The following is a 27,853-nucleotide window of genomic DNA, read 5'->3' as shown; positions in this document are numbered from 1 at the left end:
GAGAGGGGGGGGGAGGGAGAGAGGGAGGGAGAGGGAGAGAGGGAGAAAGGGAGGAGGGAGAAGGATAAAGAAGATTTTTACTTCATTGGTACCTGCATTTGAAAAATATGTTGGCTCAAAGTCTCTGCAAAGAAAGGACAAGAGCTTACTGCATAAAACTGTGAAAGTGAAGCAGTAAGTAGTGAAGGAAGCCTAGAATGAGGGATGCCAGGAGAGTGGGATGTCTCCTGAGAAAAGCTGCAGGCATGGAGAACTGGCCCAAAAGAAGAGGGTATGAGTATTTCAGGAGGCAGAGCTGGAAAACTGGAGCCACTCAACACCTTTGGAGCCTTGGTTTCTGTTCTGTTTGGTTTCAGTACTGCTTTGGCTCAATCTTCCCTGCCATTTCCTCCATATGTAATGGGGAAGGTTTATTCTTTGCCAGTGTATATTGGAAATATTAACTTGTCCTTTGATTGTATAGCAAGCAGTTCACAGTTAACAAAGGGCCTTAAGTCCCAAAAGAGACTTTGGAATTTTAAATAGGACTGGAACTATGAAAACATTTGAAAGTGAATAAATGCATTTCTCATTATGGGGTGGCTTTAAAGCCTGTGGGGGATGAAGTGGGTATTGTGGTTTGAACATACACCATGTCTCTCATGGGCTGCACTGAACACTTGGTTCCCAGCTGATGGCAGTGTTGAAGATTGTGGACTCTTTAGGAGGTGAGGCTTTCCTAGATGAAGTCTAGGTCAGGAGCAGGTTCTGAGCTATTAGAGCATGGCTACACTTCCTGTCATGTTCTTGTTCTGATTGTGTATACACTGTGAGCAGCTGCCTCATATTGTGACACCAAGATGGACAGTTTATTTCCTCCTAAACTGTGAGCCCCAATACTCTTCCACCTACAGCTTCTTGTCAAGCATTTGGTCACATCAGTTGGAAAAACAACCACTTTAGTACCCTTGAACATACTGAGGTGTGCACACCAAATTCTTACCTAAGAGTAGGCTCCAGATGCCATGTGTTGCACATAAAGTCTCGCCAGTCCACAGTGGTGTAAGTGATGCCATCTTCTCTGTCTCTGTCAGAGGAACTATCATCCTGTATAATAAGTGGACATTTTTGTCCTGGTCGAGTGGATAAAATCCGAGGTGGAAAAATGGCTATAATAATAATAATAATAAATATATGTAAAGCCAGATCTTAAGAACCACCACTAGCTCTATTACCATGCCAAGTTTCATTTAATTACACCTGTTAAAAGGTATCTTAAAATAAGCCACGGGAAAATATCAATTCTTAGTATTTCTGTGAACAGTGAGGTTGTCACTGTGGTAAAGTATGTAGAGATCACATTTGTGTTAGCAAGTGTAGGGCACTGTAGTCAACAGAGGTAGATTGATTTCCTCAACGATGACTAATAGTTGAGTATGCTGGTCACATCTGTGATCCCAGCTGGGAAGGAGAATGAAGAGACTGCCTACTTCAAGCCAGATTAAAATTTGGTGAGATTGTGTGTCAAAATAAAAATGTGAAGGAGGGCCAGGGGTTATTAACTCCCTGGTAAAATACTTTCTTGTCTAAACGTCAACATAGCAAGAAAGTTGTACCTTGATGACTTTTAAAAGTTTAGTTGTACTGTTACTTATATACCAAATTCAATAGTTGTATAATTACATAAACAGTGTCAATAAGAAGCATTTTGTGTACAGTCCTTTCCTTATGGTGCTTAAGAAAAGTCTCTTTAAAGTTGGCAATCATAAATACACACGCATGTATGATCAAATCTGAGACACACATAGACTTTTATGTGATCTAATTGAATAAACACAACATTTCTCTTTAAGTACAAACATCAGAACACAAAGTGGACTTAAAACAGTTGAATATGATGTTCGCTATGCAACTTTTATTGTAACTTGATTGGTAACAGGCTAGGCAGTACCACAGCAAGAACACAGATGCCTACAAGTTCTGCTGCTTACTGGCTTCTATTATTGGTGGAAGTTACACTGTTATAATAATCTCCATGTTCTAGAAATTGTTGATTTCTGTCTAGTCTTACATAATGGTGTAAACTTTCTCAGAGATGCTTATGTTTATTTTGGTTTAAATTGTAATAATGACCTATACTTAAGTGGCTATTAGACTATCTTTACAATGAAATCTTTACAGACAACATTTTGTCTTTTCTCATTCAAATGTCTTACAACTGTTTATGCATTCCTGGGGATTGAGTCTAGGCCTACCAGATGCTACACAAGTACACTAAGATATATAACCCTAATCTCTTTAAGTTTTTCCCTAAGAAAAATGTTCACTAAATTGGCTGGGTTAGCCTTGAACCTGCAATCCTCTTGAATCACTGGGATTATAAACTAATGCCAACCACACCTTGCAATATTTCACAAAATGTCAAGGGTTTCATAATATATTTGAGGGACATAATATGGGCTCTCACATATGGGCAGACTGAAAATGAAGCTTGGAACGTTGGTTTGTACAAAGTTTGCTTTGTATAATTTTGTATAGATACTGAACACAGCATGAGCATCAAGGTAACTAGTGACTGCTGCCCTTCAGTGCTAGGACAGGAAAGGTGGGCTCGACAGACAGTGCTGTCCAGGGCAAGGCGTGAGATGTGTGGCAGCTTGATCTTACTCTTCCCACCATCACTATAGATTTTACTCTTGTCCAATTTTTGGTATATTTCTGATGAAGAGTAATTAATGGAAGACCAGTCCAATCTATGTTAACTTGTTAACTTTGTACTCTTCCCAAATGGTCGTTTTGAGGTATCTGCAATGTAAATTTAACATTTTTTTCTTCATAAAAAACAAAACAAAACAAAAACCCCAAATAAAATTAAAGAATGGCCTCAACAAATTATGTTTTTCCAAGTTATATTTACTGAGAATCACATGTAGAGTTGGGCCTGGCAAAGTAGCCCTGCTATCCTAGACCTATATGGGAAGGTGAGGCAGGAGGATCAAAAGTTCAAGGCCTGCCTAAAATGCAGAGTGAGCTCAAGGTCATAAGGAAAGCCTGCCTCAATACCACCACCATGCATCCAGCAGAAACTCAGAAACCTGTCATGTAGTTTTAGAAGTGCTACTTCATGACATTTGCAGTCCACAGAGGAAAAAGACATTCATCCTATCCCCAGACCATAAAAACATTCTCCATGTTAATCCACTGGCACTTGCCTTTCCTGTAATTGAAAGAAGAAAGAAAAACCATGCAACCCACCCTTTTCTTTTTCTTTGAGATATGCTGACACCAGATCATGGAGAAACATGATGAGCTCGGCATCCATAGTCACACAGATGTGGTCAGTGAACTCGGTCACCACACTGCACTCCACCTTGGGTTTCAAGCTGGCATCTGAAACGATAAAGGATGTTACGGTGAAAAATTCCATGAAGCAAAGGCCTCTTCCATCGATAAAGATTTACATAGATCCATGTAAATGCATACACTTGTAATATAAATGTGAAGATTTGGGAAATGAGCAACTGCTATGTGCATATGATTTACAGACTAATGAGAATGTAGTGAAACATTCCTAGAATGTATCATTGTTCCTTAAAATAAATAAAGTCCAATTATTCTTCCCAATATTTGGCCAAAAAGGCACAAATAAGCTAAATAAATTTACCACAGTCTATGTATATCTGGTAAAAACATCAATTTGACTTACATCACCGGTTTTATTAAATTGGATATTTTCCACATACCTTGTAATGAAGGCTCCTGTGGTTCTTGAACATGAATTGATTTAAATTCTAGCTGCATCCTTGGTAATGCGAAGATGGTCTCTGTTTCATGGTTGTAGCTAGAACCTCCCCGAAACCCACTCAACAAACTAGAATTCTTTACAGTAGTACTGTTCTCCGTGTTATTGGCATCAACATTACGAAGTAAGTTTAGCTCTACATACATAAAAACAGAAAGGGTTATGTTAAACCAAAGGGCACTGTCACCACATTGCATTTAAACAATGTATAGAGAATGATCACTTGTTGGGGGTTCATCTGTTGCTATGTATACAAATTTTAAATTCTGAACCCCAAGATATGGTTGCCTCTAGACAAGTGAATTATCACATACACCAGTCTTTGTTGTGCAAACCTTGCTTCCCAATTTAAAGCTATTGGTGAATAAAAGGCTAGAGTCAGTGATTGGGCAGGAGAGAGGAAGGCAGAACCTGAAACATGAGTTATGTGACCAGGAGAAATGCATCCTGAGGACAGACTGGTGGGGCAAAAACAGCCCTGGTGAAACTCAAACAGTAAGGAACTAGAGGTATATATATATGTCTGGGATGTAAGTGAGAATAGCTCGAAACCCTTAGGCTTACAGCTTATAAGCGGAAATAGAAGGCTTTTGTGTTTTTTATATGGGATAACTGGAATAAATAATTTACAATCACTAGAGCCGAGTGACAAAAAAAAGTATGCCTCTAAAAGAAATAAACTGTATTTAGACATAGGCAAATAAATGAGGCTTCAGAGTAATAGATTTAGCCAAATTGTACAAAGTGTGGCTTTAAAGATACTATATCAAATGCTAATCACTTTACAAGTTGGAAATAATGATATTCTTAAGAAGAAATGTGTACTTTACTGTTATTAAGTTGGATCTTATCAAACTGAATGGTCTATATAGATTGAACACTACATATTATCCTGACCCGTGAAATTATGTAGAAGCCCTATTTTTTGGAACATTATAACTACTCTCCTGCTGTGAGGATTATTGCTGTGGATTCATAAACAGCTTCCTGGAACATCCTAGGTAAAAGAAAATCTTAAAAAACAAAAAGACGACAAAAAACCTCAACAACAACCCTATTCCAAATGTATAAAAGTCAAAATAGGCCATAGTCTTTTTTTTTTCTTTTTAACATATTTTTACCCCTCCAGAGTGTGTGCCTATTCCTGAAAGCTAATCTAAAATCACATGGTATAAGCAATATTTTTCATTTAGAAAGGCCATTTTTAAGTAAAACAGTTAAATCTTAACATATCTTAATCTAATCAGCTTTGCCAAATATCAGAGGATTGATAAAAGCAATGTTACATATGCAAACTGAAAGCAATCACATAGGAGCAATCTGGCAAATACTATAGTTATTTACAACGTGACCTGGCAGTGACATAGCTGAACATTCTTTTACACTCACTACACCACGGGTAGGGCTTTGGTGGTTATGCCTTGTCATCTTGGTTATTAGACCAGAGAAGTGGTCTCATAGGTGAAAAATTCATCAAAAGTATTTTCTTTACATTATGAATTAATGAATATTACTGAGATTTTATTCCAGGTAAATAGAATCTTACATTTTTGGCATTTTGCTAGTTGGCCATATAATACATTTCCCAAATGCCTAATTTTAGAATAACTACAAAACATTTTTTCTAATAATTCTAAAATATTTACCAAATATTACAAAATTAACAAATTTAATTTTTATTTATTTAAAACTAACTTTTAAAGGATGGTTTCAGTATTTCTAAAATAATTTGAACCTGTAAAATGTTGTACTACCAGGTGGTTGTTTCTTGTATTAAATAACCACTTTGTGTATCAACAGAAATAAAATAAAAACTGTATCAAGACATGAACATTTGATCTCTACTTGATTTCTGAACAGCTGACAGAGGTCAAAATGAAACAAAAAAGAAAATAAGCCCAAAAAGGCTAAATATTCAACCTTCATTCCTTGTGGCAGTGACATAGTTGAACCATTCTTTTACGCTGGCAACTCCATGGGGTGGGTTTTCGTGGCGACGCCTTGTTATCTTGGTTATTGTTGCCATGGGACTTTCCAGAGCACCACATGGTTTGGTAACCATGGTATTATGACCCAGATGAAAATCCAGTGTTTGAACAATGTATGTCGAGTGGTCACTAGAGCCTATAACACAAGATAAGTATGTTTCTAAAAGTGATAAACTGTCTTTATGGCTAAGAAAATAACTATGACATCAGAGTAACAGATGTAGATAAGCTACATAGAGTAGGAAAGGCTAAATAAGTGAGAAAGCCCACAGTTAGCTGGTTTTATCCCAGTGAAATGAAGAACATCAACCATCTTGTTAAGAAACCTCGAAGTGGGTCAGTCAGTGTTATACCACTCAGAAAGCAGAGGCAGGGGGATCATGAGTTACAGGACAACCTGGGCAACTGAGTAAGACACTGTTAAAAAGCAAAGCACAAGGCAACACTGAATAGGAAACTGCTCAAAGGAACTGCTCTTTTTACATTTTTATTAGTTCTTTGAGAATTTTGTGTATGTCCTGGTGTCCTTTTTAAAAAACCTGCCAAGGCCAATTTGTGTTGCTCAAATATTCCTGAGGTATCCCAGGGCTCTATTATTTCCCTCAAGTTTTATAACACAATGTTTGTTTGTTTGTTTCTGTCTGACAGAGAATTTTCTCATACCATCACTGTCTTCATGTTTTTATAAGGAATATTTCTAGATAACATGCTAAGGCCATCACAGCAGCACTAAATTAAGTAACATGGAGTACGAGGGCAAGTTTAGAAGTATATTTAGATGTTTCTTTAACAAGTCTATACTTTATAAATGCTGATTCACTAACAATGAACTCCCCGATCTTTTACTTACAGGATAACAAACAGAGATGGATTTCTCCAATAAAAAAAAAAAAAAAAAGTCAGAAGGGGCTGGTGAGATGACTCAGGGGATAAAGGCACTTGCTACCAAACCTGACAACCTGAATTTAACCCCTAAAATCCACATGATGAAAACTGAGGACCAACTCCTCAATCTGTCCTCTGACTTCTCCATGTTTGTTATAGCACAAATGAATCCTTTCCAAAATAAACAACTGCAAACAAACAAAAGTAAAAAGGAGGTCAGGGAGATGGCTTAGTGTGCAGAGCATTTGCTGTACAATGAGACCCAACGCTCCAATTCCAGAATCAATATAAAGCTGGACACAGTGTTATGTGTCTCTAGTCCCAGGACTCCGACAGTGAGGTGTGCGGTGGGCACAGGAGATTCCCTGGAAGCACATGAGTCAGCTAGCCTAGTCTTAAAGGAGGCGGAGGGTGAGCACTTACACCTCAGGTTGTCCTCTAACTTCATATGCACTGTGGCACGCACATGCCTTCACTCAGACATATGCATGCACACACAGCATACAAAAACACACATCTACCATACATCATACACAAACACACTTATGTCATACACATAGACACACACACATGCACACACAGTCCTCAAAAATCAACATACAAAACAAAGAAAAAAAAAGACTTATTTATGATCGTGCCAGAAGACACAAAGGATAAAAGCTGGAGATGTGCCACACTACCATCTTCCCAGATTTTCTGAGCTTCAGTCCAGAAGGCAATATTTGGTTCTTCTAAATGAAAAAGGGCCCAGGATTTTGAACGGAAATTTGGACCATGAAAACAAGCCAGGGTCATATGATTTCCATGCAAGCTCATGGATCCTCCAAACTGCATCCCATCTTCTGGTAATGGAACCTGAAATAAGGATATGTGGCATCCAGATACCACCTTCAACACGCCAGGCCAATGTCGATGGTGTGCAGCATCAAGCACTACAAGAAAATGAAGAAACATTCATCATAAATTGTCTCAAGTATCCAGAGGTGGGTCTATAGCCATGTGTATGATGTGTGTTTTCCATTCTGATAATGAGTGGAAATAATGGGGAATGCTAAGCAATTGTTCAATAGACAGTAGGAAAAGATGCTGCATAAGGATGGACAGAGCTTGGGAAGGTATGCACTTTCTAGTGTTCAAAACTCTCACAACTCGAGGTCTATGATGCTGACTGACTTACAAAGAGCCTGAATGGTATTTCACACAAATTCTACATAACAAGAAATACAGCAACTGCCAGTTATGTCTATCAACTTTTCACAGGTTAAAAAAAAAAAAAACCCAGAATGAGGGGTTTTATGTTTCTTTCCTTGTGCTTTCTACTTAAAGTAAGGTCAGATGACTAGCACCATCAGCACCACAATAAGAGCTTCTTAGAATTCCCCAGTCTTAAATTCACTCATTTCCTGGGCTGAGCACAGCTCAGTGATAGAGCATTGGCTTGGCATGTGGAAGGCCCTGAGTTCACTTCTTAGCACTTTCAAAATATAGATTCCCAGGTGTTATACATGCACATGAATGTTTGAAAAGGGCTAATCAATCACAGAATTCAGATTTAGATATTTTTCACTTATTTCAGTAATGTCCTTTTTTGACGGTTTCCATTTTTTTCTTAGTGCTACCGAGGATCATACATTGTATTTAACTGGTCTTGACAAGGACTTTTTAAACTTTGCACAGCACCAAAATTTACATATGCTTGCTAACAACAGTGCTTATAAAGACTATAAAGGCGTAAAGGAATAAGAAAATGATACACAAACAGGTCACTGAAGAGAGTATGGTGTCCTGCAGACAACTGGCCATGTTTATTTAGTAATTATAGTCATACAAAAAGAACTACGCCAAACTAAAGGAGAATATAGATAGATAACAACCAGGTTTAAACTGTGAGCATGGTCAGGACAAACTGCTTGGTACTTGTGGGTCAGTCATTAAGTTTGAATAGTTCCTGGAAGACAGAGATAGGTAACTGGCAAAGTAGAAAGTTTGAGTGTAAAAAAGGGATAGTGATACTTTGGCCAAACAACATTCCAGGAAGGCCAGGGCTACACAGAGAAACCCTGACTCGAAAAACAAAGCAAAGTAAAACAAACAAACAACAAACAAACAAGTGTACAAATATGTAGAGAATATACAGGAATCTGTTCATGTTTAAGCTCTGAGCTGCTTCACAGTGATGATTCTGAGGCAGGAATATGACCCTTCACTTTTGTTTACATTTTCTAGCTTGCTTTCAATGTACACACTTAATTAAGGAGACAGCTCAGGTGTAGCGGTGCACACCTTTTCAATCCCAGCACTTAGGAGGTCAGCCTAGTCTATATAGCTAGTTCCAGGACAGCTTGGGCTATGTAGAGAAACCCTGTACCTAGAAAACCCGAAAACCACAAGTAAAGAGTTATGAACTAAGAGTTACCAAGTTGTCCTCATTCTGCTTACTACTAATCACATTTACCACTGTCATCCTAGTTAAAGGTACCATCTTCCCTGTGTCCATCCCTAACTGCCTACATGTGTGTTCTCCCCACAGTAGCCATGGTGATTATTTGCAAAGGAGTATTTTACACCAAGGTAAACCAAATGATACCAAATGTCTTAAAATCTCTATAATACTCATCATATTAAAAACCTTATTTTTGCCTTTTGCCTGAGATAATGTCCAATATTTTTCTTACTGATCATTCTGTTCTGTTCACAGTTATTTTAATGACTCTCATTTTCCCTCAAATCCCCACGTCCATTGAGAACATGTCAGGCAAGGGCCCTACCCCTGAATTGCATCTCCAGACTATTGTGACCATTTCATTCTGAGACAGGGTCTTACACTAAGTTGTCCAAGCTGCCTTTGAACTTGATCTGTAGTCTACTGCCTCACCTTCCCAAGGGGTTAAGATCCCAGGTCCAGCAATGATTCTCAAATAAGCCAAGTTTATGAGGAACAACAGGAGCTTCAGACCTCCACAGCCCTCTGCCCAGAACTTTCCCAACATGCAATCTCATATCTTTCATCAAGTGACTCATTTCTACTAACATGTCACTTCAGACAAAGGCTTTCCTGATCATCTTTTCTGAAATAGCCATTATTTCACTTTAACCTTCTCTGTATCCTTCCCATGCTGTGTGTTTTACATAAGTGCTTCTATCTACCTGAAACCATGACTTTTATATATTTAATTATAGTCTCCATCTCCTATTTGAGTGTAAGGTTCATGAGTTAGTGATGGCATAGCTTGCAACTCGTGTGCCTAGAGAAGTACGAAAGCATGTAGTTGTTGCTTAATAAATACACGCTAATTTCTTAATTACTAAGTGAAAGATGATAACCTGCCTAATACTAGGTTAACAGACAGACTCAGTTATTCTGCGTCCTCAGCCCATGTCACATATCAGAATTTAACTTTGTCATGGAGTGGATATGCTGCAGCTAAGCTGTGGTGGAGGATAAAAAGTAACACCTTCCCAAAGAGCAGCTGACACCATTACTAGGAACACAGTCAGTTTTCTGCTGAGTGGACGGGATGGAGAGCCCACAGGATGCTTTCTAAGTACAGCATACAAATGTGTTACTTACAAATATAACATATAGGGAAGACAAACAATATACCAACGCTCTAACCCTTACATTGTTCTTGTGAATTCCTTTCCAGGTTGTTGGTCACTGTCTTGGGCGGCAGGTAAGGAACAGGTCCCCAGGTTGAGAGAGCTCGCTTACTAGTATCAAACTGTTGTGTGAAAAACTCTTGGAGCTTCATTCCTATTTTTATCAAGTCTGGTGTAGTTGATCTTGATATCATTACTTGAAAAATATCCCATTTCAAATCTCCATGCACAAAAATCTCACTAAAGCATGAAATACAATTTGTATAATAAATATCAGAGATGATATAAATAAAGCAAAAATAATTATCCTCCCCTGCCCAGCCCTTTTCATTTGTATTAGTTGTATAATATAAAAATTAGTCTGTAGAAAAAAAATGAACTAATTCTCCTGCCCCTGAATGTTAAAAAAATAATGTTAACAGCAGTCACACAAAGTTTTCAGAAGGGGACATCCTAATACATACCTTTTATCAGTCATGCTTGAATCCAAGGCGTTATACAAGTTTACTTTCCATTCATCCTGAAGCTTAAGATCAGCATTACTGAAGATACCCATGAGGATGCTTGAGCCCATATAATCAACTCGAGACTCAGTAGAACCCATAGTAATCTGTATTTTGTGGTTTGGTTGCTGATTTGGATGTTCAGAAATATGAGCTAAAATAAAATCAATAATCACTTTCCAAATATTCATGGAAAAACTTATCAAATTCAACTTTCTAAAGCTCTTTTCTTCAAACATAATGTTTGAAAATAAGCTGTGTAGTTGTTAAATTCCAACATACCGACCATCTCCAAAGCATTGACATCAATGGTCCCACCAACTACTCCTCCTTTGGAATCTAACTGTGACCTTCCCAGACCAACAGACATGCTAATCTCTCGATCACGGTTGCTTCCTACAGAAAGCCGGCCTTGGCTTTTCAAACCACTAGTTGTCCAACTAAAAAGAAGGAAAAGATTGTTAGATATGTGGCTGGTAATATCTTGAATTAAAACCAGTAGCAAAATCAGATTATACACAGAAGATCTGATTTTATAATGAAATATGTGGTTGATGTTTGAATATTAAAACTAATGAAGCTTTATAGCTAGAAAAGTATCCTATTTTCTGATAATTCTCCATTGGGAATGTGTTTCATGTTGTTTGTATTATAGTGTCCTAACAATTAATCCATTTTCAGATTAAAAAGTTTAAAACTTTTCACCTATTTAACTGTCTCAAAATATTACTACATTTAAAAGGGTTTGAACTGCTTTACAACACTGCAAGGAACATTTTAAGTGCTATTAGATAGACATATTTTCTCTGAATAGCTTACGTTGTATTTCCCATGACATTGCTCATGTTCATTTGGACGTTTAATTGTTTCAGGTTGATAGCGAACACAACAAGCGTCTCCCACGGAGTCCCTTGCTGGCTTGCTGCTTTGTTTGATTTGTTAACAGGAGTTGATGTTTTTGAAATTGAATCTAAAGTCAGAAAGAAAAGCCCCAAATGCACATTTATTCACTTAAAACAGAGCTTATTACAAAGTAAAACCCACTAGATTCTATAATCAAAAGGTAGACATGATATTGTTGTATGAGTCCAAATGTTTAATAATCACATTTCTTCTAAAACAGGTGAGATGAGGGGGCTTTGGTGTACATGAGATACAGATGCACAGATAATTCATCACTCCAGGATTTTCTTCATAAAAGCCAAAAGCCAAAGTGTTTCAGTCAAACAGAAGCCTCAAAGACAGAAACCATTCAGAAATGCAGGCATTGGCTGGGTAGCTGGCATTCATCTAATGGAGTCTGTGAGCAAACCAAGTACTGACCTTGCTCATTATACTTTGGTCTTGGTTGTGCCAAGAACTATATCATTCATTTTGATATATTCAGGCATTAGCACAAGGAGAACACCAGTGTGCAAGAGGTGGAAAAAAAAAGACTAAATAAACAAACAATTGAATCAATATAAAGACTGTTTCTTCAATATTGAAGCATCTTTTGGTACATTCACGACATTGTTAGAATGTTTCTTACAGAGTACATTGACAATATGGCAACTCTTCCCTTCTACCTTTTGTGAAGCTACTAGACAGCCACGGAGCTCTTCTGTAGGTAGTACCTGGAAGGGTTTGGTACTTATTGGTTTCTTTTCCTCAAGAATCCATCTCTAGTAGTTGGGGCAGAAACCTGAGTAAGATTTTTATCTTAGGAACACTGGAGGCATACTGGCCAACAAAAGTTACCTCTTCGAGGGACTGAAGAGTCTGAAACACTCCTTGATCTTATAGAAGCTGGGGACTTGAGGCTTTGTGCTGCTGTCCCCGGTGACATGGTATTGTTGGTCATGTGCTCATTGAACACATTGGGTGACTGCGGCATATGGGTGAAGGAGGCTGACTGGCTTGGCTGATCCCAGGTCCTGCAGTATGCTTTCCTTGATGATTCAGGAGAAAGGTGCTGGCTCACTCCTTCAATAGAGTCAGGAGTCCCTGGACCAGATGCTAGTACACCAGTAGAAGACAAAGTAAAAGTCACAGATAAGAACATTAAGTGAGAAAAGTTCTTTCACCCAGACACTATTTCTAACTACACTGTCTAGTCCTTTCACAGATAGCAGTATTTGCAAAGAACAATCCAGCATTTTATTTAATCCTGGCAGAAAGTACATTACTGGAGAGAGAACAAACACACTCAAGAGCTTTTACATTTTCCACTGTATCAGGGCAACTGTACTATTCCTATCCACAACCTCTTCAGCTCGTCATAACAGTAGCTAAGATCAAGAAAGAGATGGAGGCAAAAACAGTACGATGTCTTCAGTATTTTCATTTTCCCATGCTTTAATTAACTACTAATTAACCATAGATACTTGCATCTCCAAATTTACAAGGGTCACCGAGTAAATTATTACAGAATAAAATGTTAGTAGGCAATCTTCAAGAGGGTAAGGCATTTGTTTGTTTGGTATGCTGAGTGCTTGCCATTAGAAGGACTCAACACACATTCTTTTGAACAAATGAATGAATCACATGGTATAGATTAACAAAAATTGTGTTACTAATCATGGATCTTCTTTTCTTTAACCCAAATGAAAAGAAATCTAATTATGGTTACATAACACACTTACTTGGCAAGTTTACAGTTTGGTCTCCAAGGAACAGGCGCCTTGCAATACTTCTCCTATACCAGGCTCTTGGAAATGCAAGGATTTCACTGAGTCGGCGCATATCGTACTTAAATGAAGCAGACCCTATATCACAAACAGCTGATGCAGAAATAGTTTGTTAGAACTTAGAACAGACTTCTAAAACTTTTAACACTTTAGTTATCAGACATGGTATTAGAGAGCCGAATATACCTACTGTTTTAAACCATAAAATACCAGGATACATTGCATTTTATCTTTCTTCAAAAGATAAAGAGTGCATTGCGAAATCATTAGCTCTGTGTCCTTTCTTCGGGAGATGGCAAGTTAGGGCTCTATTAATGTTCTGCCACAGAGAGGTGCTAGAGATTAGCTATAAAGCAAGCTTTTAGTATAACATAGGGCTCATCAAATATGGAGAATAGGTTAAGATTATGAGCTAGAATATGAACTTGCACAAAGGGAACTGCAAACCAAACAGCTGTGTGCAAGGGAGCACTTATTTCCCTTTTTGTCCAGGGCAGAAATTTTCACAAGAAAAGCACCCTTATGGTTCTCTTCAGGGGCTCTGCTTTGGCACCTTTTCTTTTCTGCACCCTTTCTCTTCTGTTCCTCTCCCACAGCTTCTTTAGATTAGCATGCTAGTGATTCTGAGCACATACAGACAGGCCTGGTGACCAGCTGATCCACCAATAGATCTATAATCATTTTTAGATTGTTTTATAGTTATGTAAGTTAATGGTTTCAACCATTTCCCTCCAGGTCATTTAAGTTCACAGCCACCCTTTGTCCTCTACTGCTCCTTGTGCAACTTCAAGACTTCCTTCTCTCATTTTGAAGCTATTCCCACCTTTCTCTTTTTACTGTTACATCAGATTTTCACTCACTACTGCTGACTAAACAGCGTCCTTAAGCATCTTTTCCTCCCATTGTTTGCGGTACTACTGACTCTCTTTCTAAAACACCAATCTGAAGCATCATTCCAATCCTTTAGCCTCTAATGGCTTCTCACCACCTAAAGAATAAATATCTGATCCCTCAGTGCAATCTGACTCCACAGTCAGCTACTGGTGTATTTCATCACCTTGACTTTTAGCCAGGACTTCTCCCTCTTGCCCCGTCTACTCTGTACAATAAGTATTTGATTAAACCTCATGATTCAGCCATAGTAGCCAAAGATGCTCCAAAGATATCCCTCTTCAATACCACTATGATTCGAAATATCATGTTGCTACTTTCAAGGGTATGTTCCTGACATCAATATGTGTTATTATCATTTTTGTTCACATGTAAGACCTGCATTACTCACATCTGTTCACACTAGTAACCTAGCATAGTGTCTGGCAAAAGTTTACTATAAAATATAGGCTAAAAGTGTTTGCTAAATGGTTATCACCTTAAAGGAAAATACTGTATTAGTGGGATTATTGTTGTAAACATTTTCACTTAGTACCCTAAATTCCCAAGATGGTTATATTCACTTAATTTTAAGTACTCAAGTTACAATGCAAAGACCTACTAACACAAAGTAGGACTTATTATTAAAGCTACTCATCCGATTTTTAGTGTTGTAAATATCTACAAGTTGATACACATAAAAAGTCATAAATTTTAGGAACCCATAATCAAGAAGAAGCAAAATAAAAAAATAAGAATTTTTTGTTCTTTAATTTGGTATTTTTTACCCTTGGAGTCTTTGTAGGCTAGGCTGAACTTCTTACCTTTATCACTAAGCTTAATGTTTATGTATACTTAATATTTAAGCACTATTAAAAATAGAGTTCATTGTTTAAAATGATAATATTTTAATTAAAAACTATAAAAGAGAATACCAGATATATTGATTAATGTAGTGTCCATTTTGCTTGTAGACTTGCTTACAGATTGACTTTCAAAAAATGAGGCGCCTCCTGAGCGCCTTATCCGAGACAAGCTCACTTTTACAAACTCGAGGTTTATACTTAGTGAGTCTTTTCGACCAGTGACTGAAGTGGGTTCTTCATCCACATTCCCTGAGAAAAACAAAACAAGAAAAATGCCCACATGTATGCACATGTACATACAGATGTGTGCATATGCACACAACTAGTTAAAGAAGATTATCCAATATACTGTAACATGTCACCAATTAACAGGAGTTAAATTAGTGAAAATCTAGACAGAATAATCTAAGAAGCATTTGCATTTCTCACAGAGTTTGGACAGGTTGAAGCTCATATACATGACGAGCTCATTCCAATAACCAAAGGTAGTATTTACTTATATGACTGTAAGAAATAGTCACTAATGAGACCTGAACTTTAAAATGCAGATTTAGTTTTACTAAATGACAGTTTAATGATCTCATTTAAAATTACTAAGCATAGCCTACATACTTTAAAAATTTTACTTTTTACGGACTATAATTTTATAAGTGATTTGATAACATTTTAATGAATTTGATTTAATAATTTAAGAAAACTCTTCTATATTATGCTATACATATCATTTACTAAGCATTCTTAAATTTTAAATTCTTATGTCATCAGTTTATCTGAATTTGTTTCATAGTTTTACTTATAAAACAGGGATAAGATAGGTATTATCAAAAGGGAAAAATACAAGTTTCTCATGTTGGCTTATAGTCACAGTCATGTAGTCTAAGAAAAGAAAGCTTAAAAAATTAACAAAGATGCCTAAGAGCAAATATACCTAGTCCTCCTGATCCAGATGTAAGACCAGAAACAGTGGATTTTTGCTTCCCAGCACCGTAGGGGTGAAACACATACAGGGAGAAGTCAGACATGCATGCAGTGAAGCTCAGGCCCGATGAACTGCTGCTGGACCCAGTCAGATCCGACTGGCTGCTGCTGTGTCGACTTCGGCCAAGTGGGCTGCCTAATCCTGAAGAGCCTGTAAATGAGACATTGCAGCATCATCAGCCACAGGGAAGTCTACAAGGACAAACATGCTCTCTCTCAAAAGCCAAACATAAGGCTATTTGGTAAAATTTTGAATTCAAGTTAACTGTACAAAAAACCAGGTCCTAAGCCCGAGTGACACCTTCCAAATCTGAAGGATGATTTCCCATTAACAGTTTTCATGCTTCTCTGGAACTGGCGTTTAGGAGTTCAAAGATGTTAAGCCACCTTACTTTTTGCTTTATTGAGTTCCACTTGGCCATTCTAACATTTTAAATCAAATTATTCTTTCTAGAAAGAAGGGTCTTCAGATTGGCCAGATATCTGCACACTGCTCCTGCTTTCCCCACTGTCTTCCAGTTAGAGATCCAATACTGAAAGGCATGTGCTGCCCTTGGCTAAGAACTGCTGTTTACACAAGTCTACTGTCACTCCCCACTCAAACTAGCCAACACTGCACTCTCACTTACATTTGTATGGTTTCTATATGATTTGTAGCACAGAGCTTTCAGTGAGGAAGAAGTGCTAGAAATCAAGAAATCCTCAACTGTACTTTATAATCAAATCTTTAACGAAACAAAGGAGGTAGACAGCAAAATTTACCATTTAAAAATACAAGTGCTACTTGGCAAAATTTGATAAGGATAGACCTTCATAAAAGCATATCTTTTATTTCCAGTTGCAAAACTCTTTGTTCCTAAAATGTATAGTCCAATATGACACAAACACTCAAAAGTACATGGATGCATGAACTATTAGTATTCTTATTATAGTGCTTCTAGTGGCATGCAAGCTGAAGCTGTAATGCTATCTAATTACTGTTGAGGTAAACATATAAATTAAAGAGGACTCATATTCTACTAACATGAAATATACTTACAACTTTGGTCTACTATAGATTTTTTTCTTACAAATGTCACAATTTTTAATATCCTGCTTTTCTATTTAAAATATAGATGAATAACTATTAAGAACAGTACTTGGCCTTGCACCAGGTGGCTTAACATCTCTATACCTGGCATTCCAGCTTTGCTAGCAGAGGCCTTTGCTCCGGTCTGAGGAGCATTACTGCCAGGGGATACGGTCTCTGCAGGGTATGTAGTCCCCAAAGTTTCCAGTTCTCCTCGGTTTGAAGAAAATACCAAGTCCAGAGATGGTAGCTTCAGCATGCATTCTACTCTTGATACTGGCAAACAGCTAAATTTGATCTGTGAAGGCTAAAGTGTAGAAAGGAGGGGGAAAAAGATTTTAAGAACTTAATAGTTAAAAGAAATATGTAATTTTTTAACATACACAACTAAATATGTTTAATCATCTGACATTTAAAAGAAATTAAATTTAATGCCAGAACTCATAAAAAGAAAAGGATGACATAGAACCAAAGTGTATTAACAGGAAGGAACAATCTTTATGAAGCTAAATATTATAGTATAGGACTCACTCTAAGGGGTTGTAGGGGAGGAGGATTATTGCAAGTTCAAGGCCAACCTAGGGTATATGCCACCCTGGGCTACAGAGTTTGAGATATTGTCTACAACCAAGTATTTGAACATCCACTGACATTTGGATAATTCAGAACCTTAAACATATTCATGTCCACACTATGTTTTGTTAAGAGTCAGATCTTTTAAAGGAGGTAATCACATGTTAAAACATTAAGTACTGCTGTGTTAGTAACAAAAGTTTTTATAAACTCTTAAGTACTTAGTATATTTTCATCAGACTTTTAACATAAGCTAGTACAAAACTCCAGCGTCTCAGACTAATGATCTTCTGGACAAACTGTTTCTGTAGAAAATTGCTGCAATAAATGATACCAGCACTTTTCTTATTTTTACAGACTGATTTAAACATTTTATCTGACTGGTAATCTGAACTTAAATTTTGGATACAGGCATCTTTCTAATCCTCTTTAACAAATGGATTAAGTCAAAGGATAATATATATTCCTAAAAGTGCATTGATAAGATTGAATTAAATAAGAAAATATTTTAAAATTATACAACTTTTACACAAACTCCTTAAAAGATACTATTGTATCTTAATTATATGGTAAATCCATCCAGAAAGTGTAATGGTGAGAGTAAATGGTACCATACTAATAAAAAGATAAAATGCTTTCAAAAGGTTTAAACTTAAATATTTTAATTTTGTTTCATAGAAGATTAAAAACCCAAAATGGAAACTGATCGGAATAGTAAATTCATACAAATTTTTACATATACTTCTCAGGACTTAGCAAACTTCCAAGCCATTGTAGAGATATCAAACATTCATGAGATTATGATTCAGAAAAATCTGAAAGGAAATAATGTTAAAATTTAAAATCAAATATTTTCTTTATGGAGTAACAACACACCTCACCTGAACTCGCACATAAACCACAACGTCCACAGGGAAGGAAGAGTATGCAGATGTTGAAGATGACACTAGGGATGTTGTTGATTCTTCCATAGGATCTGGGATGTCAAAATGCCCCATATCTTCATCTTGTGAGCTGACCGCTGTTACAATATTTAGTTTCAAGTCTTATATCAAGGGCAAATCACGGGAAAATCCTTATTCCTAACTAGTATTGATATAAGATGCATCAACAACAGAAACTTGCTTTCAAGTCTGTCAGGCTACATATCCTTACCTACTCAAATCTCATGTTCATTTCCCCAAATTCAATCTTCCCACCACAGCACACACTATACACAGAAAACAGCACTTATGCCATGCCCACAAATAGAGTCCAGCACAAGAAACACATTAATATGGGACATACAATCACTAGTGCTGTCACTATCAAGCTGTAACCTTGACAAGTAATATGGCTTTACCACAGCTTGGATTCTCTACCTCCGAATAAGACTGAAATACCTCCCTGGTTCTTCTCCAGTTTTGTTCTGTTTTGTTTTTTTTAATTTTATTTTATTTTTAATTTATTTTTTTACATTCCATATTCCACTCCCCGCCTCTCCCATCCACCTTCCAACTGCTCCACATCCCACACCTCCTTTTTACTGCACCCCGTCTCCACGTGGATGCCCCCACGCCCACCCCACCTGACCTCTAGTTTCTTGAGGGTTAGGTTTATCATCTCTGAGTGAACACAGACCTGTAAGTCCTCTACTGTATGTGCGTTGAGGGTTTGATATAGGAATATATAACAACATGTAATAGCACCGAGAAACTCTATGAAATAAGACCTAAAGTCAGAATGCACATGTGGAGAGTACTGACCTGTATAATTCCTTTCGATTGGTGTAATTGGGATAGTTTCCAGAGCCTTTTCAAGAAAGTCCAATAGACAAGGACTAATAACCATTTCTTCTGGTAATGACTGCAGTGCTACCCAGGCATAGAGCTTGGCAGTTTTTACTCCTCCACTTCCTTTTCCTTTAGCTAGAATATTGATAAATGTGATGCACTGAATGGAACTCAATAAAATGTCCCAACAAAATATGACCAGTTAATGAGAAGTTAGAATTGTATGACAACTTAATTAAGTGAAGTACTTTATCTAAGACAACAAGACAAAAGAGTAAAAATAGGATAGAAATGATACATAAATGTTAGACTAAATATTATTAATGTTTGTGATACTATGTTTATTCTTACTTGTGCTTGGTCACACACTATGTTCCAAATTATCAACTTTACACTTGTTTGGCTGGTACTAGTCCATTTGTTCACTTAAAAAAATAGAAAATCTCAACTAATATGAATTAGTGGGAAGTGAAGGAAAGGTATCACAGCTTTTGGATTTCCTATGCTTAATATGTACATACTGATAATAATGCTTTACATAGGAGACCATGACTCATTCATTCTTCCTAGTCAAGTACTTATGCTTCATAAAATGCATTAAAGTACCCAACAAAGTCATTGCTAACTTTGTTTTCGATCTCCAATTTGAAAATTAGTTGTATAAATATAGGAAAGTGCCCCAAATCTATACTCCCTAACTTTCTCCATTTATACAATGGAATACTAGTATGTGCCTCATTCTTAATGGATCTAGCTATACTATGTCAATTGAAAAGCAGTAAGCACTAGCTAGGCATTATTGTCATAATTCTTTATTGACTACTTTAAAGGGCTTATATATCATGGGAAATTTCTAAACAAAACGTCTTTAATAATTCTTGCCTAGTTCTTACAATCCCTATGTTAGACATTCATGTGTGTGTGTGTAACGTATCATGCATGTGCTAAGATATGCATTTCCCAGATGCTTTCCAAGAATCCTTGCTGGCTTTCAATGGCCTGTATAATCAGTAAGAAACTGTAAATGTAGTAATCTGTGACTTTTAAAGCTAAGGTATTAAGCTTTGCAGGTTCGGTCAGCTTTTCTTTTCATCATTCCACCCAAAGGATGTTAACTGTCATGTCATAAAAATATTCCCAACTCAGTGGTGATATCCACATGGGGTGGAATTAGGGCACCAGTAAGCCATTCACATGACTAGAACATGATGGAAGATCTTTCTAGTACAGTCAAGTATTCAAGTGACCTAGCCAGCATCTTAGCTTCAACGTAGAAACTCTTCTTGGTATTTTTGTTTAACATTTGTTTGTTTGTTCGTTTTTCAATAGGCAACGTGATTAAGGCTGAAAGTTTTGGATAATAGTTTAGGTCACAACAAATAATAACTGCAAATAATACCAGTGTGCTCATATATGTGTAAATTTGATCCCTAACTGATCATAGCTTCCAAACTTGAACCACATGAACTACCCTCTGGCAAATATACATTGTTCTAAAAATGTGGTATATTTATTAAGAACATGCTAACATAATAAAAATATAAGAAAGAATCTAAAGTAGTCCTATACTTTCACATATGGATTTTATATAGTCATTATTGGCAATCCTTTCTTAAACAGAGGAATTAAAGAATCTCAACAGAGAAAGCAAAATAAGAAAATTAAGAAAAACATGACAGAAATAGAGTGTAGTCTCTTAAATACCTGAGGGAATAGGTGGGGGTTGGGGAGGAAGTAAGGTGTTAGTCTTGCTCTGCACAGTGCAAGGTAAAGGAGAAGGAGAAGGAGACGTTGTGCTATCTTTCATACCATACAGCTTGGACTCTTTGGAGAGGGTTCTAGGCAAGGACGATCCTCTGGAGGCGTTAGGTGATTCAGTCTTTAGTGTCTTAGAATTGTAATGCAGCTGTATTAAAGAAAAATGAAAATAAAAGTAAAAATTTTGCAGATGAGGAAATACCATGAAACAGAAGATGTAGCTGGGAGGAATACTGGCTTGGAAGCCTGAGGAAGACTCAGCTTCTGCTTGTAAGTCAGCTGTGAGGGGCTGGGAAGTACTTGATTTTTTCATTTTTAAAATTAAAGAGCTTAATCCAAATTGTCTTTAAAGTTTTTTAAGCTTAATGGTCTAAAATTCAATAATTTTAGAAATTAAAAAAATACATTATTGCTTATTGAAATTATAGATGGAAACGTTTAGCAAGCCTACTGTGAATAAATGGTGAGCCACAATTTAGATATTCTTATATTCAGACTATGACTATATTAGATTAAGTCAGAAAATTTTATCTTTTACAAAATAAGCAAAAGAAAAATATCTAGTAGAAAATAAACTGTTAATATTTTAGTCTCTTATTCTAAACAATTCAGTTTTTACCTTGACATCTACTCCAGGAATGTAAAATACTGTTGTTTCTAAGTCACTGGGCTTTGTCTGTAGAGAGGATGGCACTTTCTTGCCAGTCATTAAATGGGTAGTTGAAGCATAATTCGTTTGAAATTTTTTCTTTTTTGAAGGAGAATCTTGATCTAAACTCCTAGAACTTCTATCATAACTCCTATAGGAAAAAAAAAAAGGGGGGGGGAAGTGAATTAAAAAAATCAAATTCAAAATATTTTAAAAAGAAATCATTTAAGAAAAGGACAGAACTTCTAGTTAGACTGGTTAATGTCTGAAAGGAATGATAATGTTATATGCCTTAAACCTAGCTATCTCTATTTATTGGTGTGAGTATTCTTTCTTTCTTGGTGACAGTCATGGTAAGAAGAGCAGGCATTTTCCTGCCTCTGCCTTCTGAATGCTGGAATTACAAGTGTGCCATGCACAGCTGCTTTACTCCTTTCTAAGTTCATACCTGCTTCACTTAAACATAATAGGATGAACCAAGTACAGGCAAACATAGCAGTCTGTTATCGTTCAATTAAAATAGTCTACCAGTCATTCTTTAGGCACCATTATTACTCTTATAAGATACTATACTTGTCTAAAGTATTTTTTTATTCTCTCATTTTATAAAAATTTCATTGACTGATCATTAAAATACTTTATTTTAGACATATAAAAATAAAGGGAATGAGATAGGAAATCTTCAATATCTGTTTCAACAGTTGTTACATTCTGCCATTCTTATCTACATTTTTATCCTTTCACTCACTAGGAACTGTCATTTACTTTCATAAGCAATTTTTTTGACCAGAAAAGAAGGAAAAAAGGAGAAGAAATATTCAAAAAAAGAGCTGAGGAAATGGCTCAGGCAGGACTGCATTTCCAATAGCAACCATGAGAACCCGAGTTTGAGATACACAGCCTTGGAAAATAAATCATGGTGACACGCACCCGTAATCCTAGTACTGGGTGGGTCTAAATAGGAAGACACTTCATGCTCTCTGGTCAGCCACCTTGCCTAGAAGGTGAGCTCTCAGATGGTGAAAGACCCTGTTTCAGAAAACACAGTGGACATCATCTGAGAGTCAATAACCCAGGTTGATTCTGATCTCCATACACAAAAGCACACACATGCATTTACACTAGAGCATACACATTGCACATACCCATACCCCTCAAATAAGCAAAATCTAATGTTAAGTCTGTTTATGTCATCATTAATGGTAATTCTGAAGTTATACCCTGAATTTCCATTTAGCTAGGCCCTATTTGTGTTCAATTTAGGCAGGTCTTATTTGTGTTCAATTTAGGTAGGCCCTATTTGCATAACTGCTTCCAGTCTTTCTTTGTAAACATATCAAAATTCTTAATCAAGAGTCCTGCATTATCCTCAAAACAGAATCTTTTCAATCAATACAAAGAAAGAAATTTGGGTTTGTTCAAAGAATTCCAAAGAATTCTTTACTTATATCTTTGTGTCTGCATGCCTGTACATGTGTGCATGCATGTGTGTGTGTACATGCGCACTACTACGGGGGATTAAATCCTGTGCTTATACAATATATACACACTCTACCAATGAGCTAAAATACCTGGTCTATAGATCTATTTTAATTAACAATTTTACCAGATTCTAAATCAGCTATCTGCTTCTAATTGCCATAGAAGATGTATTTGTTTTAACAAACTGTGTTATGCAAATGAATACTGTAACTTCAACCACTTACTTTTAAATTTTGCGGTGTTGGATGGGGAACGTTTGTGATAAATCATGATATATGGACACTGTTTCTAACTAATGAACCCCATATAACTTTCCAGCTGCCTCTTACCTTCTTAAGCTTATGTCATCATGCTCCTGAAGAAGGGTAGTGGGGTGAAGAACACATTTTCCACTGTCAATTTCAACTCGTATATCAAGTTCAAAGTCAATATTTCTCTCAGTAGCTGTGCCACTAAGACTTCGATTGACTGGAGTTGTAGGCCAGCGTTCAGTAAGTAGCTGATGAACAGCAGCAAAGCCTGTTGCTTTCTTCCGAGAGGTATGTCTGCAGAAAACATGGAATTACTCATTATAGTAAATTGAAGTCTGCTTAGTGAACTATTTCCCAGTGTTATATGAATAAGTCTTTAAAGAAATTTTCTTAATTTATAAGTTCATAGAAAGTACTCAACCAGCTAATACTAACTAAGGTCAAAGAAGAACAGATATCTCATGATTCTTTGAAACTCAAAAATCACAGAAGCAAAGAAAGGAATGATGTAGGTACCGTAAGGAACTGCCAACAAACACCATTAAGTCTCATTTACTCAGGACAGGCTCTAGAAAACCTGCTGTGCCACCCTTGCCACAGAGGAAGGTGCTGCACTACCCATTCAGACAGCCCAGGAAGGGCACATCTCATGCTCAATGTTCTTCACAAAAGAAAACATAAAAATGACCAAGCTGGACACTTGGAAAAGATCACAAAATCCGACATTCTGTCCAGTGGAAGCAACTGTCTGACTCAGAGGGCTACTGTTAAAAAGAATGCACAGGCTGGAGAGATGGCTCAGCAGTTAAAAGCACTGATTACTTTCCAGAGGACGTGGGTCCAATTCCCAGCACCTACATGACAGCTCACAGCCATAAGAAATTCTAGTTCCAGAGATCTGACACCAACTTCTAGACCCTGCAGAAGTGCACACACGCTCAGACACTTAGAAAAGGGAGGGTAATTTACACTGACAGAATTGAGAAGATTACAAACAACAAATGCTAAACACTTGTGCTGGAAGACAAACATTTTGAGAATTCTATACTCAATGCTATAATCAAATGAGCACATAAAAGTTACTCATATTTTGAAACATTTAAGATTTGAATTTTAATTTTTCTTTGAAAGCTACCTGAAGCTATATTTCAGTAAGTAAAGGAATAGGCCAAATATGCTAATATGAAAGGTTCCAAAGCAATTTGTTGTACTCTGCAGAAAGGGTGCAGGAACGCTCTAAGCACAGTAAGAGACTGAGATGGCAACAGTGGAAACTCTTAATCTTGCTGCCACAGTTGCAGTGGATCAGGCTTTAGAAGCAGGTAAATTTGAAAGGTCCTTCTAGCTCCTCATGAGGGCACATTTCTCAGTAAGACTTCATGTATATGTAGATAGATAGATCTACCTATCTATCCATCTGCCTTTTATTTCATTAACACTCTATTCTCATTTCTTCCAAGAATGATTTAAAATCCCCATCCACTGATACACACTTCCCTCTACTATTCCTATTTCCTCAACTGTATGATATCTTTCAGTGTCTCCAATTATTTTTATTAAGCCCAGGAGCAATATTGTTCTTTCCTATATCATAGCCTATAACCGTATCTCTATTTTTGTTTTATTGTATTGACAAGTATTATCATGGAGAAATAATTAGAGCAATATAAATAAACCTATTTATATTTAGAAGAAAACAGCACCATATAAAGTTAAATCACATTAGAAATTATGGCTAGGTATAATATTACTTACATATTAACACTTTTTTGCTAATTTATTATTGATATCATGATTTTATATTTAAAACAACGCCACATATAGCCCAGGCTGGAGTAGAGCCTGCCATGTAGTTCAGGAGGACCTTAAACTCCTAATCCTCCTGCCTCCATCTCTGAACTGCTGGGGTGATAGGAATGGGACATCATGCTTAGCTTGTTAAATATGAGGCTGGATAGTATACCTTAGGCTCACTTCTAGATTCTGACTTACCACCTAAAGATCTTACAGTAAATAGCTACTCACGAGGGTTTCCTGTAAATATAGAATCTTTCCCTCTCACGGTCTTCATCCTTTTCATCCTTCTCAGAGTCTTCACTGGTAGAAGACAGACTGTCGTCCCTTCGGCCATCTTCTGACTGGAAAGGAACACTTGGTGAAAAGCCACCTGTGGTTTTGGGAGAGCTGAACACTGAACACGATCCTTCACTATTTGATGAATAATGTGATGGACCTTCAATTGTTACTGACAAAAGATCCAGTTCTGTCTCCTCTGGAAACTGATTACAAAAAAGAAAATATAAATCAGGTTGTTTTTCAAGTTCTCTCTCAATTAAAAAGAGAAAAACTAAAAATATGAAAGATGTAAGTCTAAACATTTTAGAAGCTCTGAGTTGATTTCCTCACTGTGACCTGAAAGAAAGGTCAGACTCTTCAACATATGAAATGGCATACCAAGGAAGGAAACGGTCAAACCACAGCCGTTTGGTTTGTACCACTGACACGCGAAAAAAAAAAATCACAGTGAAATTTTACTTTATAGGAACATAGAGCATCATATTTTATTAGTACACACAAAGCGGAAGCAGATTACGTGTAAAGAAACAAATCTAAATCAGGATGGAAGAACAATTCATGATGAATACAGTGACTGTTAGTAAAGACATTTTTTAGAGGAAGTTTTGTGGACAAATCTTTAAAACTGAACTTTCATGGATTGACAAAAGACATGTAACCAGTTGACAACCTAACCATGCTGTATTTTAAGTAACTAGCTGGAGGCCGCAGTTCCTTTTCCTTCCTTCCTTTCTCTTTTTAGTTTTTCAAGACAGGGTGTCCTTGTGTAGTCCTGGCTGTCCAGGAGCTAACTCTGTAGATCCTATTGGCCTCAAACTCAAGCAAATCTTCTCGCTTCTGCCTCCTAAGTGTGGGGACTAAAGGTGTGTGCCACCACTGAGGGACAAGCCAGTTTTGAAGTGTGTAAAACTTGCTATGAACTGATCTCAGTTTCCCAGATAAACAGTGCTGCTCCAGTGTCATCTGAAAATGAGTAGCCCTGATAAAATGCAGTTGGCAAGATAATTTAATTTACTATTAATAAGTAGTAGATGCTACTGTGAGATTCATGGTAAAACAAATATTTGTAGAAATCAGGTATTTTTTTCCCTTAAAATGATAAATGAGTAAATGAATAGATTTTTTTCAGAACATCTTTCAACTTTTAAAGTTGACAAATTTTTGTAAAAGATAATCTCACTGCTTGATATTTATTTTTATATGAAATCATATATCCATAATCTATTTTCCAGTTAGCAACTGCCAAGTCTAATATCTAACCTCATGTTATCCAACTTAAGGTTTTTAAATCAAAAGGAATATACTATGATTTAAAAATAGGACTAGAATTATCTTCAAATATGTATACATTTAATTAATTATGTATGTATGTATGTGTGGAGGGGCAGAGTGCATACATGTACCAAAATATACTTGTGGAGGTCAGAAAACAATTTGAGCTAGCTGGTTTTCTCCTATGTGGATCCTAAGGATTACAATAAGTTGACAAGCTTGGTAGCAAGCACCCTTACTGAAATATCTGGCTCACCAAAAATTGGTACCAGTAAGAATGCTCTGATTATAACTACAGATGTAAAGTACTGGTAGAACACTTGTTTGGTATGTGCGAGGCCTTGGATTCAATCCTCAGTACCACAAAAAAAAACCAACCAACCAAAAAAAAAAAAAAAACAAAAAAAAACCCCAAAAGTCATTTAACTAGAAAATCCATTTAAATTCATATACATGACTTATTTTCAAGTTTTTTTTTTTGAAAAATGGTAAATCTTTGTCAAACTTAGTATATCACTCATTTTTTTAAAAATTTCTTTTATGTGTATGTGCCTGAGCATATATATTACGCGTAACACATGTGTGCAGGAGCCTACAGAGGTTAGAAGATAGCAGATTCTCTGGAAGTAGAGTTATATATGGTAATGAGGCACCATATGGGTGCTGGGAAGACTCAGGCCTTCCCCAAGAGCAGCAAGTGCTCTTAACTGCTGAGCCATGTCTCCAGGCCCTGTATTACATCCTAATTGCTTTGAGATCAAATACAGTTTAAGTAAACACAGTACAACTATGGGATGTATACTGAGACTTA

At 36.7% G+C, this 27,853-nt stretch overlaps 1 protein-coding gene across 11 annotated transcripts in view; it reads right to left on the bottom strand.

Moving 5' to 3' along the window:
- Kiaa1109 (KIAA1109 ortholog) overlaps positions 1–27,853 on the bottom strand; it is a 191,668-nt gene that overhangs the window by 3,133 nt on the left and 160,682 nt on the right. For 8 of the 11 annotated variants that reach the window (XM_029475239.1, XM_029475244.1, XM_029475246.1 and 5 more), the window contains 20 exons: positions 25,720–25,973; positions 23,773–23,988; positions 21,932–22,112; positions 21,259–21,460; positions 19,528–19,689; positions 18,664–18,803; positions 17,315–17,516; positions 16,091–16,291; positions 15,232–15,411; positions 13,382–13,519; positions 12,498–12,755; positions 11,577–11,727; positions 11,040–11,197; positions 10,719–10,911; positions 10,277–10,494; positions 7,335–7,586; positions 5,702–5,905; positions 3,723–3,917; positions 3,235–3,369; positions 983–1,148 (listed from right to left, as the gene is read on the bottom strand). In XM_029475239.1, the coding sequence (XP_029331099.1) occupies positions 983–1,148; positions 3,235–3,369; positions 3,723–3,917; positions 5,702–5,905; positions 7,335–7,586; positions 10,277–10,494; positions 10,719–10,911; positions 11,040–11,197; positions 11,577–11,727; positions 12,498–12,755; positions 13,382–13,519; positions 15,232–15,411; positions 16,091–16,291; positions 17,315–17,516; positions 18,664–18,803; positions 19,528–19,689; positions 21,259–21,460; positions 21,932–22,112; positions 23,773–23,988; positions 25,720–25,973 (3,806 nt within the window). The remainder of the gene's footprint in view (positions 1–982; positions 1,149–3,234; positions 3,370–3,722; positions 3,918–5,701; positions 5,906–7,334; positions 7,587–10,276; positions 10,495–10,718; positions 10,912–11,039; positions 11,198–11,576; positions 11,728–12,497; positions 12,756–13,381; positions 13,520–15,231; positions 15,412–16,090; positions 16,292–17,314; positions 17,517–18,663; positions 18,804–19,527; positions 19,690–21,258; positions 21,461–21,931; positions 22,113–23,772; positions 23,989–25,719; positions 25,974–27,853) is intronic. The other 3 variants (XM_029475245.1, XM_029475247.1, XM_021157454.2) reach the window with 2 other exon arrangements.

The sequence above is a fragment of the Mus caroli genome, chromosome 3 (genome assembly GCF_900094665.2).
Source record: "Mus caroli chromosome 3, CAROLI_EIJ_v1.1, whole genome shotgun sequence".
Classification (NCBI taxonomy): Eukaryota; Metazoa; Chordata; class Mammalia; order Rodentia; family Muridae; genus Mus; species Mus caroli.
The sequence above is the reverse complement of the archived record's forward strand: the minus strand, read 5'-3'. Positions and strand labels throughout refer to the sequence as shown.